Source organism: Rutidosis leptorrhynchoides, chromosome 4, assembly GCF_046630445.1.
Source record: "Rutidosis leptorrhynchoides isolate AG116_Rl617_1_P2 chromosome 4, CSIRO_AGI_Rlap_v1, whole genome shotgun sequence".
Lineage (NCBI taxonomy): Eukaryota > Viridiplantae > Streptophyta > Magnoliopsida > Asterales > Asteraceae > Rutidosis > Rutidosis leptorrhynchoides.
In genome coordinates this window covers 292150659-292162279 of record NC_092336.1, presented here as the reverse complement: position 1 = coordinate 292162279, position 11621 = coordinate 292150659, and the positions used below count along the sequence as shown (strand labels likewise).

Here is an 11621-nt window from a genome sequence, read left to right as displayed (position 1 = left end):
AAGCCACTTAAATTCCACTATCATCAACAAAGAGAGCAATACAATAATCCTTCTCTAGATCAACTAGAGGCATACAACATCATCATACTCTTGAACAACAATAATCAACAAGTATATGAAACAATTAAAGACAAAAGAAGAATTTCATCACCCAAAATTCTGCTACTGTTCGACCTGCTGTAACTCGAGCTACAGACCACATGAGATGAATTCAACGGTCGAAAATGTTGGCACTGATGTCAGGAAGACACAGCCCAAAAATGAAGAAGATTCAACGGTCGGATCTCCGGGGATCGAAGGTTTTCTGGCCTGCTGTCATTGTAGACGGGAATTGGGGTTTTCACTCTATTTCTTGATTTATCTCTCTGCTTTTTGATAATGAAAACCAGCTGCACACTTGGAGTTTAAAATGCCTAGGATGCTTGACCAAGTCAACAAGCATTTTGGGCCTAAATTTGTTGGGTTTGGAACATTGGGCTAAAACTTCCACATAAATGGAAACCAAATAAAAACCCAACAATATTAACTGTCACGTAATACATGCATGTTAATGACAACCCTTAAAAAATTGCAAAAAGTAATTAAACACTCTCTCCCCGACGAGATAATCTCATATTTGGAAAGAAAGTTCAGAAGAAAATTTTAATAAATTTTTCTGCCCATTTCTTTTTTTCCGGTCATGTAAACTTGAGAACATTAAGTTTATTTATTTTATTTTTTCTTTCACTCTATTTGAAATAGAACTCGGATTTATTACATAGTTACAAGAGAAGGAACAAGTAACAACGTATTCAAATTTCAAAGATGTCAAATATCATAGACTTATCAAAGTAATAAAAAAGTAACAACAGAAGTAAAAAAAATAAAGTAGGTTTGTGACTTGCCCAAAACAAAATGCACATTCTCTGCAAAAACAAGTATAATCCCATTATCTATATATTTTTAAGTGGTCTTATTTAACTTATATCAATGATAAATCTAGGAAAGATAAGCATTTGGTATCTGTAACATGTACAAAATAACATATATATTATTTTTGGAAAATTGAATCTGAATATATAATTGTTAAGGTGGAGAAGCACAAGTGGTACAGTTACAGGTCTTGGGAACAAAAGCACATACACCAAAGGGCTTGTTTGGAAGCTGGCAATCTATACCAAAACAACATGGTATGTTTGAGCAAGTTGTTGGATCAGTAGCCATAACACAGCACCTGCAAACCAAACATACTTGAAACGGGCCGAGTTTCCTCCTTCGTCCTCCATCGTACATTTCCGTTACCATTTTGTACTCGATTCCCCCCACCGGAATCAGTACTGATGCATTCTGTGCTGTAGAACCTGCATGATTAGGTTAGTAAATTAGTAAGCAACCCATAAGAGGTAATAGAACAAAGAGTAGATAAAGATGAATAATTTACATTGATGGAAGGGTGGTTATTTTTAATTTTTTTTTTTTTTTTTTTTTTTTTTTTTTTTTTTCATTTTTGAAACAGATAAACAAATTCAGAGACAATTTAATTGGTGAGAAAGAGGGTGACTTGCCTGAAGTTTTGTGGATGAGAAGTAGTAAGAAGAAGAGGGTATAGTAAATAAGTTTGATTGGCATTTGTATAGTGACTGCCATGAAAATAAAGTTAATGAAATACAAACTGAGAATTTTTGGATGAGTTTATGTTATGTGGTGTAGATTGGTCAGAGAAAGTGGGGGGTAATGAGGGAATCTTGATGTGAACAACAACACACTCTCTGACACTTGCCTTGATGTTTGTATACTATGATGCTTTCTCAACTTATGAAACTAGACATGACCATTTTATTTTATTTTAATCATTTTACATATAAAAGACTGTTGTTATAGTCAACGAAGTTGAAACTTCTAGGAGAAAACTTTGAATTGAGAGAACCATCCTTCTATGTGAAATGACCGTACCTCAAATAGGTGATAAACTGATGATATCCACCACTCTTTGATATATCTATACATCTCACCAATGTATATGTGTGGTGGATCGATCTATCAAACTTCAAATTTATCTGTACACTATCAAACATATTTTAAAGTTTCGTATTACACAACATTATAAAACATATTTATACATATTTAGTGATGGATATATAAAAATTAGTGGTGTTAAGATCACTCTATTTTTGTTTAACGGATTAACTAAAAGAATTAGTTTAACTAGCAGTCCGGTTTGGGTAGAATGATACAGATTATAGAGTAATAGTTTTGACTTGATCCAATTTTACCGAACATGCCTAATCTATTCATTTTGCCACATGTACATAGAACCCATCATCATACCAATATATAAAAAACAAACCAGTTTTTCATCAAAATTAGATCAGATTAAACTTTAAAGCCTCTTGATTTCAGGCATGCAATTAAATAACAGGTTAATGGAATTTCATGAATGATTAGGTACCAACTTACAGAGTTACAGACAACAATGGCATCATTGGACCCATTCATTAAGCTTTGGGACTACGTTACTTTATAATATAATGAAAAATAGATGGATGGAACATTTTGAAATGCTAAAAAAAAAGGAGGCAATATTCTAGATTTTCCATACAATAGTCTCAAACCAATTTAACACACACAGCAAATCTCAAAACAGGACCTACATCATACCATTACCATGTACAAACAGATCATCTCAAGTACCAATTAGTAAATAAGCACACTGAAAAGAAAATTTACAAACTACTTGTTGCATCATTTATCACATTTTTCATCTGACCCGGCAAGCTGCAGAGGGTCCGGGAGAGCAATTTGGGTTAGCCGAACGGCACCCAGTACCGGCCCCAACAGTTTGAACAAACTTATGATGCATTTGATACGCCGAATGATTACCCATGACTAGAGGGCGGCCCACATTCATAAGTGATGATGATATTGACACCTCATTTGAACTGCTGCTGCTGCTTTGTAAAGGCTCTAAGGTCTCAACTACATCACTCATAAGTGGTCTTGCTTTTGGGTTCTGACTTAAACAGTAGTATGCCAAGCTGCAAGCTTTTTGAGCTCCCCTTACTGAATATTGGCTTTCTAGTCTCGGATCTATGATTTGGAGTAATTTTCTCTTGTCGTTCAGTTTGGGTCGGGCCCAGTCAACCAAGCTCTGCTCTTTGCTAGGTCTCGTTTTGTCCACTGACTTCTTTCCGGTTAATAACTCCAAAAGAACAACCCCAAAGCTGTATACATCACTCCTTGCGGTAAGATGCCCTGAATAAAAATGTTATTGAAATGTGTTCATACATTTTAGTATTTAGAAACTTCATCATATATTCAGTTACAAATGCATAAAATGAACAAAAGTGACATTGTTTGGTTAAAAAAAGCATTTTTATGCAGAGGGCATTTTTCGGAGGGTGTAATGTATTTGTCTACCTACACGGGAAGAGTAAAAAGCTGGTTATGTCATTAACAATCTGACTTCACCTCAGTTAGTTCCTTTAAATTAGAAGATTCTAAACATGCGAAACGGGTACCAAAAAACAAACTTTGAATACATCTAACAGCTACATATATGAATTTTTCTGGTAACCATGGCTAAAATCTGTAAACTCGACGTATATTCCAAGAGAAATATGGCAAGGCCAAATGTGAATTACCAATTATTAAAACACATGCATTAATTTTCAAATTTTAAATTTGTTTTTCTACTAATAAAAACTGAATATAAAATCTCACGTTACTATATCTCAAAAATCTCACGTTAACTGAAAATAAACTGGGTCTATGTATTTAACTACTTTTTCTACTAACATAAACTGATTATAAAATCTCAAATTAACTTTCGAAAACAATACCAGTCATAACATATTCAGGAGCAGCATATCCATAGGTACCCATAACTCTCGTTGATACATGGGTCTCGTCCCCTTGTGGCCCGGCTTTCGCAAGCCCAAAATCAGATAACTTAGCCGTATAATCCTGCAAGTTCACAGTACGTAATACACTCATTAATCAAGCAACTAATTCAAAATAGAGAGAAAAAAAGGAACATAAAAAACAACATAATTTTGGAAGCAACTTACGGAGTCCAACAAAATGTTAGAAGTCTTGAAGTCCCTATAAATTACAGGTCGTTCAGCATTGTGAAGAAAAGCAAGTCCTTTTGCTGCTCCAAGAGCAATCATCATTCTTGTTGACCACGATAATGGTGCACTTGCTTCTGTATACCTCAATAAAAGTACTCCAATTAAGCTAACAATTCAGAAAGTTTACGCAAAACGGGGCTAGTTCTTTAGTTAAATTAAATGATAATTAGACCACATTTTATACGTGAGAGTTTTTAAGGTTTCTATTTGTATTATTGGTGCAAGAATATTACCGTACAGAAAAGTTATCGATAATTTTTATAGTGGTAATGACAGTAACAATAACAATAACAATAACAATAACAATAAACATAAAAACAATATGACCTGTTCTAAGAATAACCAAAACGTTTCATTTTGGGCCTCAAACTAATTACTAGCAATGGCTAGCAGAAAAGGCATTAGACAACATGGATAGATAAGATAAAAATTTAAGATACTGGTCCAGTGCTGGATGTGAAACGATAAAGTAAGAGTTACAGTGTTCGACGATAAACAAATTAGATGATCACACAATGTCTTTATTAATCTTATGTTTGTATTAATGACATAACATACGTAGCTCTCTAAGTCATCAAGAACCTTATGTCCTAACAAAAAGAATTATTTAACTAAGCTAAATCAGTACTAGTTTGTCACATATATATCAAAATACAATAACGACAATATCATGTCACAATTAAAATCATTTTTATTGACATATATTTATGAGGACCAGATGTCCAGATGTACCACTAAGGAGTTGTACTACAACAACAGCATTAGTAGATAATATAGGACGATCAAACTAGCAACAATGACAGGACCAGAAAAATCATTACCAATTTTGTCTCTTGCAATTAACGTTGATACTACCACTTATAGTTTCAAACTTTCAATAGTATAATATTATGTCAACAAGAAAGGCATGTCAATGTTTAAAATGTGTACAACAGCTAAAATGGCTGTTGACGTCATAAACTTACTACACAGTACCAAATCAAATACGAAACGTTAACTAGCAAGAATTAAAACAGGTTTAATAGTATCATCAAATCAAATTAATTAATTATAGAAGGAAGGTGCATACTTCGAAATAGATGATTTTCAAGGCTTCCACGAAACATAAATTCATAAACAAGCAATCTATGGTCATCTTCACAACAATACCCAATCAACTTCACCAAATTTGGATGTCTGAGCTGTCCAAGGAAATTAACCTCCGTCTGCAAACGTAAATACACCATTACACATGTTAATCGAAACGGTAAACACATGATTGTCATATAAAGTTATACATTACAGGAAAAAAAAAATAAAAAAAAAAAAATAATAATAATAATAATAATAATAATAATAATAATGATCTTACAAGCCATTCTCTGTGCCCTTGAAGACCCTCTTTATTCAAAACCTTAACAGCAACCGGTAATGACTTCAGTCCCACCCTAACATTCTCATCAATATAACCTTTATAAACAGTACCAAAACCACCCTCCCCTAAAATATAATCGGACCTAAAACTTTTAGTAATCGTCTCAAGCTCAAACAATGTAAAGGCAATTACATGTGTATATAACAAGGAATTATTCCTCAAATCGTCAATCACATTAATACTACGTGGTGTTGACAGATCACTCAGATCCGATACTGACCGACTATGTTTCTTCTCTAATACCTGATGTTTCACCTGTAATTGCTTCACTGTCCATAATTAATCCAAACATGTTAGTATATATTAAATGCTAAGGTTCACTTGAAAATAAAAAAGCATCAGTATCATATTCACAACTATAGTCAAAAATGACACTAATCACATCTTAACTGTGTGTAGAAAAATGGATGCAAATTCATATAATTAAAAACATAGATTAACAATCTCTGATTCCGAGCGCCTAATTGTGCTTAACAGTTAATATTGTGCATATTAAAATTAAAATCATAACTGATACGAATCTAGTGATTTTGTCGATAATATAAGTGTTATCCTTCATTCCAAATAATAAAATAATATTATATTATACTATTATATGTACATAAAATAAATAAAATATAAATAATTAGTAAAATAAATAATAGTGTGACATTCAGAAAAAGTGAGGCAGATCTGAAAGTAAAAGAGTTAAGAGAAGACCTTGAGCATCAGAAACGACAGCAGATTCTTCACGAGTACCGCAGTTACCCATAATACTGTTTGAATGCAGGAGATGTGGATAATCGAATCGTGTTGTATCTCATTATTCGCCGGAAATTAACTCCGTTAGTTGTTGACTTAGCTGGAAATGACGGTGACGGTGACGGTGACGGTGACGGTTGGTTGTGGATGTGATTCCCGAGATGAAACAGGGGAGTGTCGGTCGGTGGAGTCAGTTTCAGTTGTGTCTCTGACTACAAACTAGACTACTATCTTCAACCTCATTTCTTCGTTATCATCGTTCATTTACATTTTACACCCCTCATCCTTTTCTTGAATTAAATGTTACTCCCTTTTTTTACTGATCATTCCCTCGTGATTTAATAGTTCACATAGGTATAACATTACACTTTAATGATAGGGTTCTTTTGTTGCTTATGAGCCTTGCAGCGATTTTGGTTCAAGTGTATCTCTGTTCGTCTTTCTCATCTATTGAAGAAAAGATTTTGTTTTAATATTATCATTATTTTGCCACAAAAAAAAAAAAAAAAATTACACTTTAATAAATATGATTAAATATGATTATGATTATCAGAATGTATTTTTTATTACTTTTCAATTTTTACCTTTGCCATTCCAAAAAAAAGTAAAAAAATTACTTTTACTTTTTGACTACTTTTTTATCTTTGTACAAATATAAAGTAAGAGGTGTAAAAGAATTTACATTAAGTTGTCCATTGACACCGTTGGATAGTAAATTTTTACTCGAATTAGCAAACGGTAAATTAATTTCAGCAGATTATATATGCCGGAATCGAGAAATTAAACTGGGTAGCGAAATATTTAAGATTGATTTGATACCCGTAGAGTTAGGGAGTTTTGATGTAATAGTTGGCATGGACTGGCTGAATAAGGTGAAAGCAGAGATCGTATGTTATAAAAATGCAATTCGCATTGTACGAGAAGAAGGAGAACCCTTAATGGTGTACGAAGAAAAGGGCAACACGAAGCTACATCTTATTAGTAATTTGAAGGCACAAAAACTAATAAGAAAAGGTTGCTATGCTGTTCTAGCACACGTCGAGAAAGTACAAACTGAAGTAAAGAGCATCAATGATGTTCCTGTTGCAAAAGAATTTCCCGATGTATTTCCGAAAGAATTACCGGGACTACCTCCACATCGATCTGTTGAATTTCAAATAGATCTTGTACCAGGAGCTGCACCAATAGCTCGTGCTCCTTATAGACTCGCACCCAGCGAGATGAAAGAACTGCAAAGCCAACTGCAAGAACTATTAGAACGTGGTTTCATTCGACCAAGCACATCACCATGGGGAGCTCCTGTTTTGTTTGTCAAGAAGAAGGATGGTACATTTAGGTTGTGTATTGACTACAGAGAGTTGAACAAACTTACCATCAAAAACCGTTATCCTTCTTGACAAGTTTGTCATTGTGTATTGACGACTTATTTGATCAACTACAAGGCTCGTCGGTTTATTCGAAGATCATTTTACGTTCTGGATATCATCAAATGCGAGTAAAGGAGGATGATATTCCAAAAACTGCTTTTAGGACGCGTTATGGTCATTACGAGTTTATGGTTATGCCGTTTGGATTGACTAATGCACCAGCTGTGTTCATGGACCTTATGAACCGAGTGTGTGGGCCATATCTTGACAAGTTTGTCATTGTTTTCATCGATGACATACTTATTTACTCAAAGAATGATCAAGAGCACGAAGAACATTTGAGAAAAGTGCTAGAAGTATTGAGGAAAGAAAAACTGTACGCTGAGTTTTCAAAGTGTGCATTTTGGTTGGAAGAAGTTCAATTCCTCGGTCACATAGTGAACAAAGAAGGTATCCAGGTGGACCCGGCAAAGATCGAAACCGTTGAAAAGTGAGAAACCCCAAAAACTCCGAAGCATATACGTCAATTTTTAGGATTGGCTGGTTACTACAGAAGATTCATCCAAAATTTCTCCAAAATAGCAAAACCCTTGACTGCATTAACGCATAAAGGGAAGAAATTTGAATGGAAGGATGAACAAGAGAAGGCTTTTCAATTATTAAAGAAAAAGCTAACTACGGCACCTATATTGTCATTGCCTGAAGGGAATGATGATTTTGTGATTTATTGTGACGCATCAAAGCAAGGTCTCGGTTGTGTATTAATGCAACGGACGAAGGTGATTGCTTATGCGTCTAGACAATTGAAGATTCACGAGCAAAATTATACGACGCATGATTTAGAATTAGGCACGGTTGTTTTTGCATTAAAGACTTGGAGGCACTACTTATATGGGGTCAAAAGTATTATATATACCGACCACAAAAGTCTTCAACACATATTTAATTAGAAACAACTGAATATGAGGCAGCGTAGGTGGATTGAATTGTTGAATGATTACTACTTTGAGATTCGTTACCACCCGGGGAAGGCAAATGTGGTAGCCGACGCCTTGAGCAGAAAGGACAGAGAACCCATTCGAGTAAAATCTATGAATATAATGATTCACACTAACCTTACTACTCAAATAAAGGAGGCGCAACAAGGAGTTTTAAAAGAGGGAAATTTAAAGGATGAAATACCCAAAGGATCGGAGAAGCATCTTAATATTCGGGAAGACGGAACCCGGTATAGGGCTGAAAGAATTTGGGTACCAAAATTTGGAGATATGAGAGAAATGGTACTTAGAGAAGCTCATAAAATCAGATACTCAATACATCCTGGAATGGGGAAGATGTACAAGGATCTTAAGAAACATTTTTGGTGGCCAGGTATGAAAGCCGATATTGCTAAATATGTAGGAGAATGTTTGACGTGTTCTAAGGTCAAAGCTGAACATCAGAAACCATCAGGTCTACTACAACAACCTGAAATCCCGGAATGGAAATGGGAAAACATTAACATGGATTTCATTACTAAATTGCCAAGGACTGCAAGTGGTTATGATACTATTTGGGTAATAGTTGATCGTCTCACCAAGTCAGCACACTTTCTACCAATAAGAGAAGATGATAAGATGGAGAAGTTAGCACGACTGTATTTGAAGGAAGTTGTCTCCAGACATGGAATACCAATCTCTATTATCTCTGATAGAGATGGCAGATTTATTTCAAGCTTCTGGCAGACATTACAGCAAGCATTAGGAACTCGTCTAGACATGAGTACTGCCTATCATCCACAAACTGATGGGCAGAGCAAAAGGACGATACAAACGCTTGAAGACATGCTACGAGCATGTGTTATTGATTTCGGAAACAGTTGGGATCGACATCTACCGTTAGCAGAATTTTCCTACAATAACAGCTATCATTCAAGCATTGAGATGGTGCCGTTTGAAGCACACTATGGTAGAAAGTGCAGGTCTCCGATTTTTTGGAGTGAAGTGGGGGATAGACAGATTACGGGTCCGGAAATAATACAAGAAACTACTGAGAAGATCATCCAAATTCAACAACGGTTGAAAACCGCTCAAAGTCGACAAAAGAGCTACGCCGACATTAAAAGAAAAGACATAGAATTTGAAATTGGAGAAATGGTCATGCTTAAGGTTGCACCTTGGAAAGGTGTTGTTCGATTTGGTAAACGGGGGAAATTAAATCCAAGGTATATTGGACCATTCAAGATTATTGATCGTGTCGGACCAGTAGCTTACCTGTAGTGCCCCGACCAAATCTTTATGGACGAGAACATTACATATGATTACATCGCGAGGTATTGACCTCTATATGATACATTTTTTCAAACATTGCATTCGTTTTTAAAAGGCAATCTTTCATTTCATCGAAAGTTGACAGGTATGCATACCATTTCATAATATCCAACTATAAATGACCTAATCTGTCATTTACTTAATAATAATCTCTAATGAACTTCAACGACTCGAATGCAACGTCTTTTGAAATATATCATGAATGACTCCAAGTAATATCCTTAAAATGAGCTAATGCACAGCGGAAGATTTCTTTCAAACCTGAGAATAAACATGCTTTCAAGTGTCAACCAAAAGGTTGGCGAATTCGTTAGTTTACAATAATCATTTCATTTTCATCATTTTAATAGACCGCAAGATTTTAAATATTATAAAACGTGCAGAAGTCCCATTCCAACTGCACAAAAATATCTTTCATATGAAGAACACCTGGTGAGGATTCAAAATATAATAGTAACCATCTGTGCTGGTCTTTCACCCCACGGCTGAATACACGTGCCTTCAAAATATAGAACCTCTGTACCGGTCTTTACACCCCACGGCTGAACACATGTTTATAAAATATAGGACAACCGGTGCCAAAATGTCATAAATAATAAACCATCTACCCCTCTCGGGAGCTCATACGCTCTAACGGAAACCGAGGACTAATGCGTCTCATAATAATCAACCCCAATCCCAGATGATTCTATCATAGAATGCAGTTAAGGTACTTGTGTCTATTGCGTCAAACATTTATAAAAGCGCATGTATTCTCAGTCCCAAAAATGTATATTGCAAAAGCATTTAAAAAGGGATTAATGAAACTCACCATACTGTATATTGTAGTAAAAATACATATAACATCATTAAACAAGTGTAAGGTTGGCCTCGGATTCACGAACCTATATCATTCATATATATATTAAAACATATACTTTTTAATTTGTGTTTATATTCAAAATGATTAATATTTTTATAGTTATATTAATATATATGTATATCTGTTTAGTGTTATATTAAAAATACCTAGATTGTTATAAATATGAATATTTCTAAAAAAGATTTATTGATATAGTTAATATATACTTATAATTCTACTAATAATATTATTAAAATTTTCATTATTTGTTATATTCATAATATTTTTTATAATAACAATATTGATATTATTAATGATCATAATATTTTTTGTTTTAATGATAACCTTAAATAAATTGCAGTAATGATAATAGGTTTTAATAATAATAGCACTGATAATAATAATAATAATAATAATAATAATAATAATAATAATAATAATTTATAATTCTAATAATAATAATATAAATGTATAAAGAATATCTAATTTTTGATAATAATAATATTTATAAAAATAATACTAATATGATGATATTAAAAATGATAATAATAAATGATAATATTCATAATACTATTATAGTAACTATTTATATTATTAATGATAATAATTTTATTAGTAATAATAATAATAATAATATATCAATTTATATATATCAAGTTTCATATTCGCATATTATATTTATAGTACTAACTTTGATATTAATATTAAAAATAACACTAATATTATTATACCATTTATTTTAACTTATAATTTCAATTTAATATATTACAATTACATATATTTAACTATATGATATATAATAACATATATTCAATATTCAATATTTATTCATTTTCTATA

At 33.3% G+C, this 11621-nt stretch overlaps 1 protein-coding gene and 1 long non-coding RNA gene across 2 annotated transcripts; both read right to left on the bottom strand.

Moving 5' to 3' along the window:
- Nucleotides 1–937: 937 nt before the first annotated feature.
- Nucleotides 938–1896, bottom strand: LOC139904560 (uncharacterized). Its single transcript, XR_011778884.1, has 2 exons — nucleotides 1545–1896; nucleotides 938–1340 (listed from the first exon to the last, which is right to left on the bottom strand). It is a non-coding gene; the product is annotated as an uncharacterized lncRNA (long non-coding RNA).
- A 642-nt stretch (nucleotides 1897–2538) lies between these two features.
- On the bottom strand, nucleotides 2539–6529 carry LOC139904559 (probable serine/threonine-protein kinase PBL8). Its single transcript, XM_071886477.1, has 6 exons — nucleotides 6223–6529; nucleotides 5461–5792; nucleotides 5179–5314; nucleotides 4047–4183; nucleotides 3819–3942; nucleotides 2539–3231 (listed from the first exon to the last, which is right to left on the bottom strand). Exons 1-6 carry the CDS (start codon nucleotides 6272–6274, stop codon nucleotides 2738–2740), a joined length of 1275 nt encoding a protein of 424 aa, XP_071742578.1. The 5' UTR covers nucleotides 6275–6529; the 3' UTR covers nucleotides 2539–2737.
- Nucleotides 6530–11621: the final 5092 nt, after the last annotated feature.

Bases quoted from the DNA above. Each gene is read 5' to 3' on its own strand.
- LOC139904559 (XM_071886477.1), bottom strand. From the start codon at position 6,274: ATGGGTAACTGCGGTACTCGTGAAGAATCTGCTGTCGTTTCTGATGCT. The intron at 5,315-5,460 runs GTAAGATCATTA...TTACGTTTGCAG, and splicing joins AAGGGCACAGAGAATGGCTT to ACGGAGGTTAATTTCCTTGG. The intron at 3,232-3,818 runs GTATTGTTTTCG...ATTTTTATTCAG, and splicing joins TCCTGAATATGTTATGACTG to GGCATCTTACCGCAAGGAGT.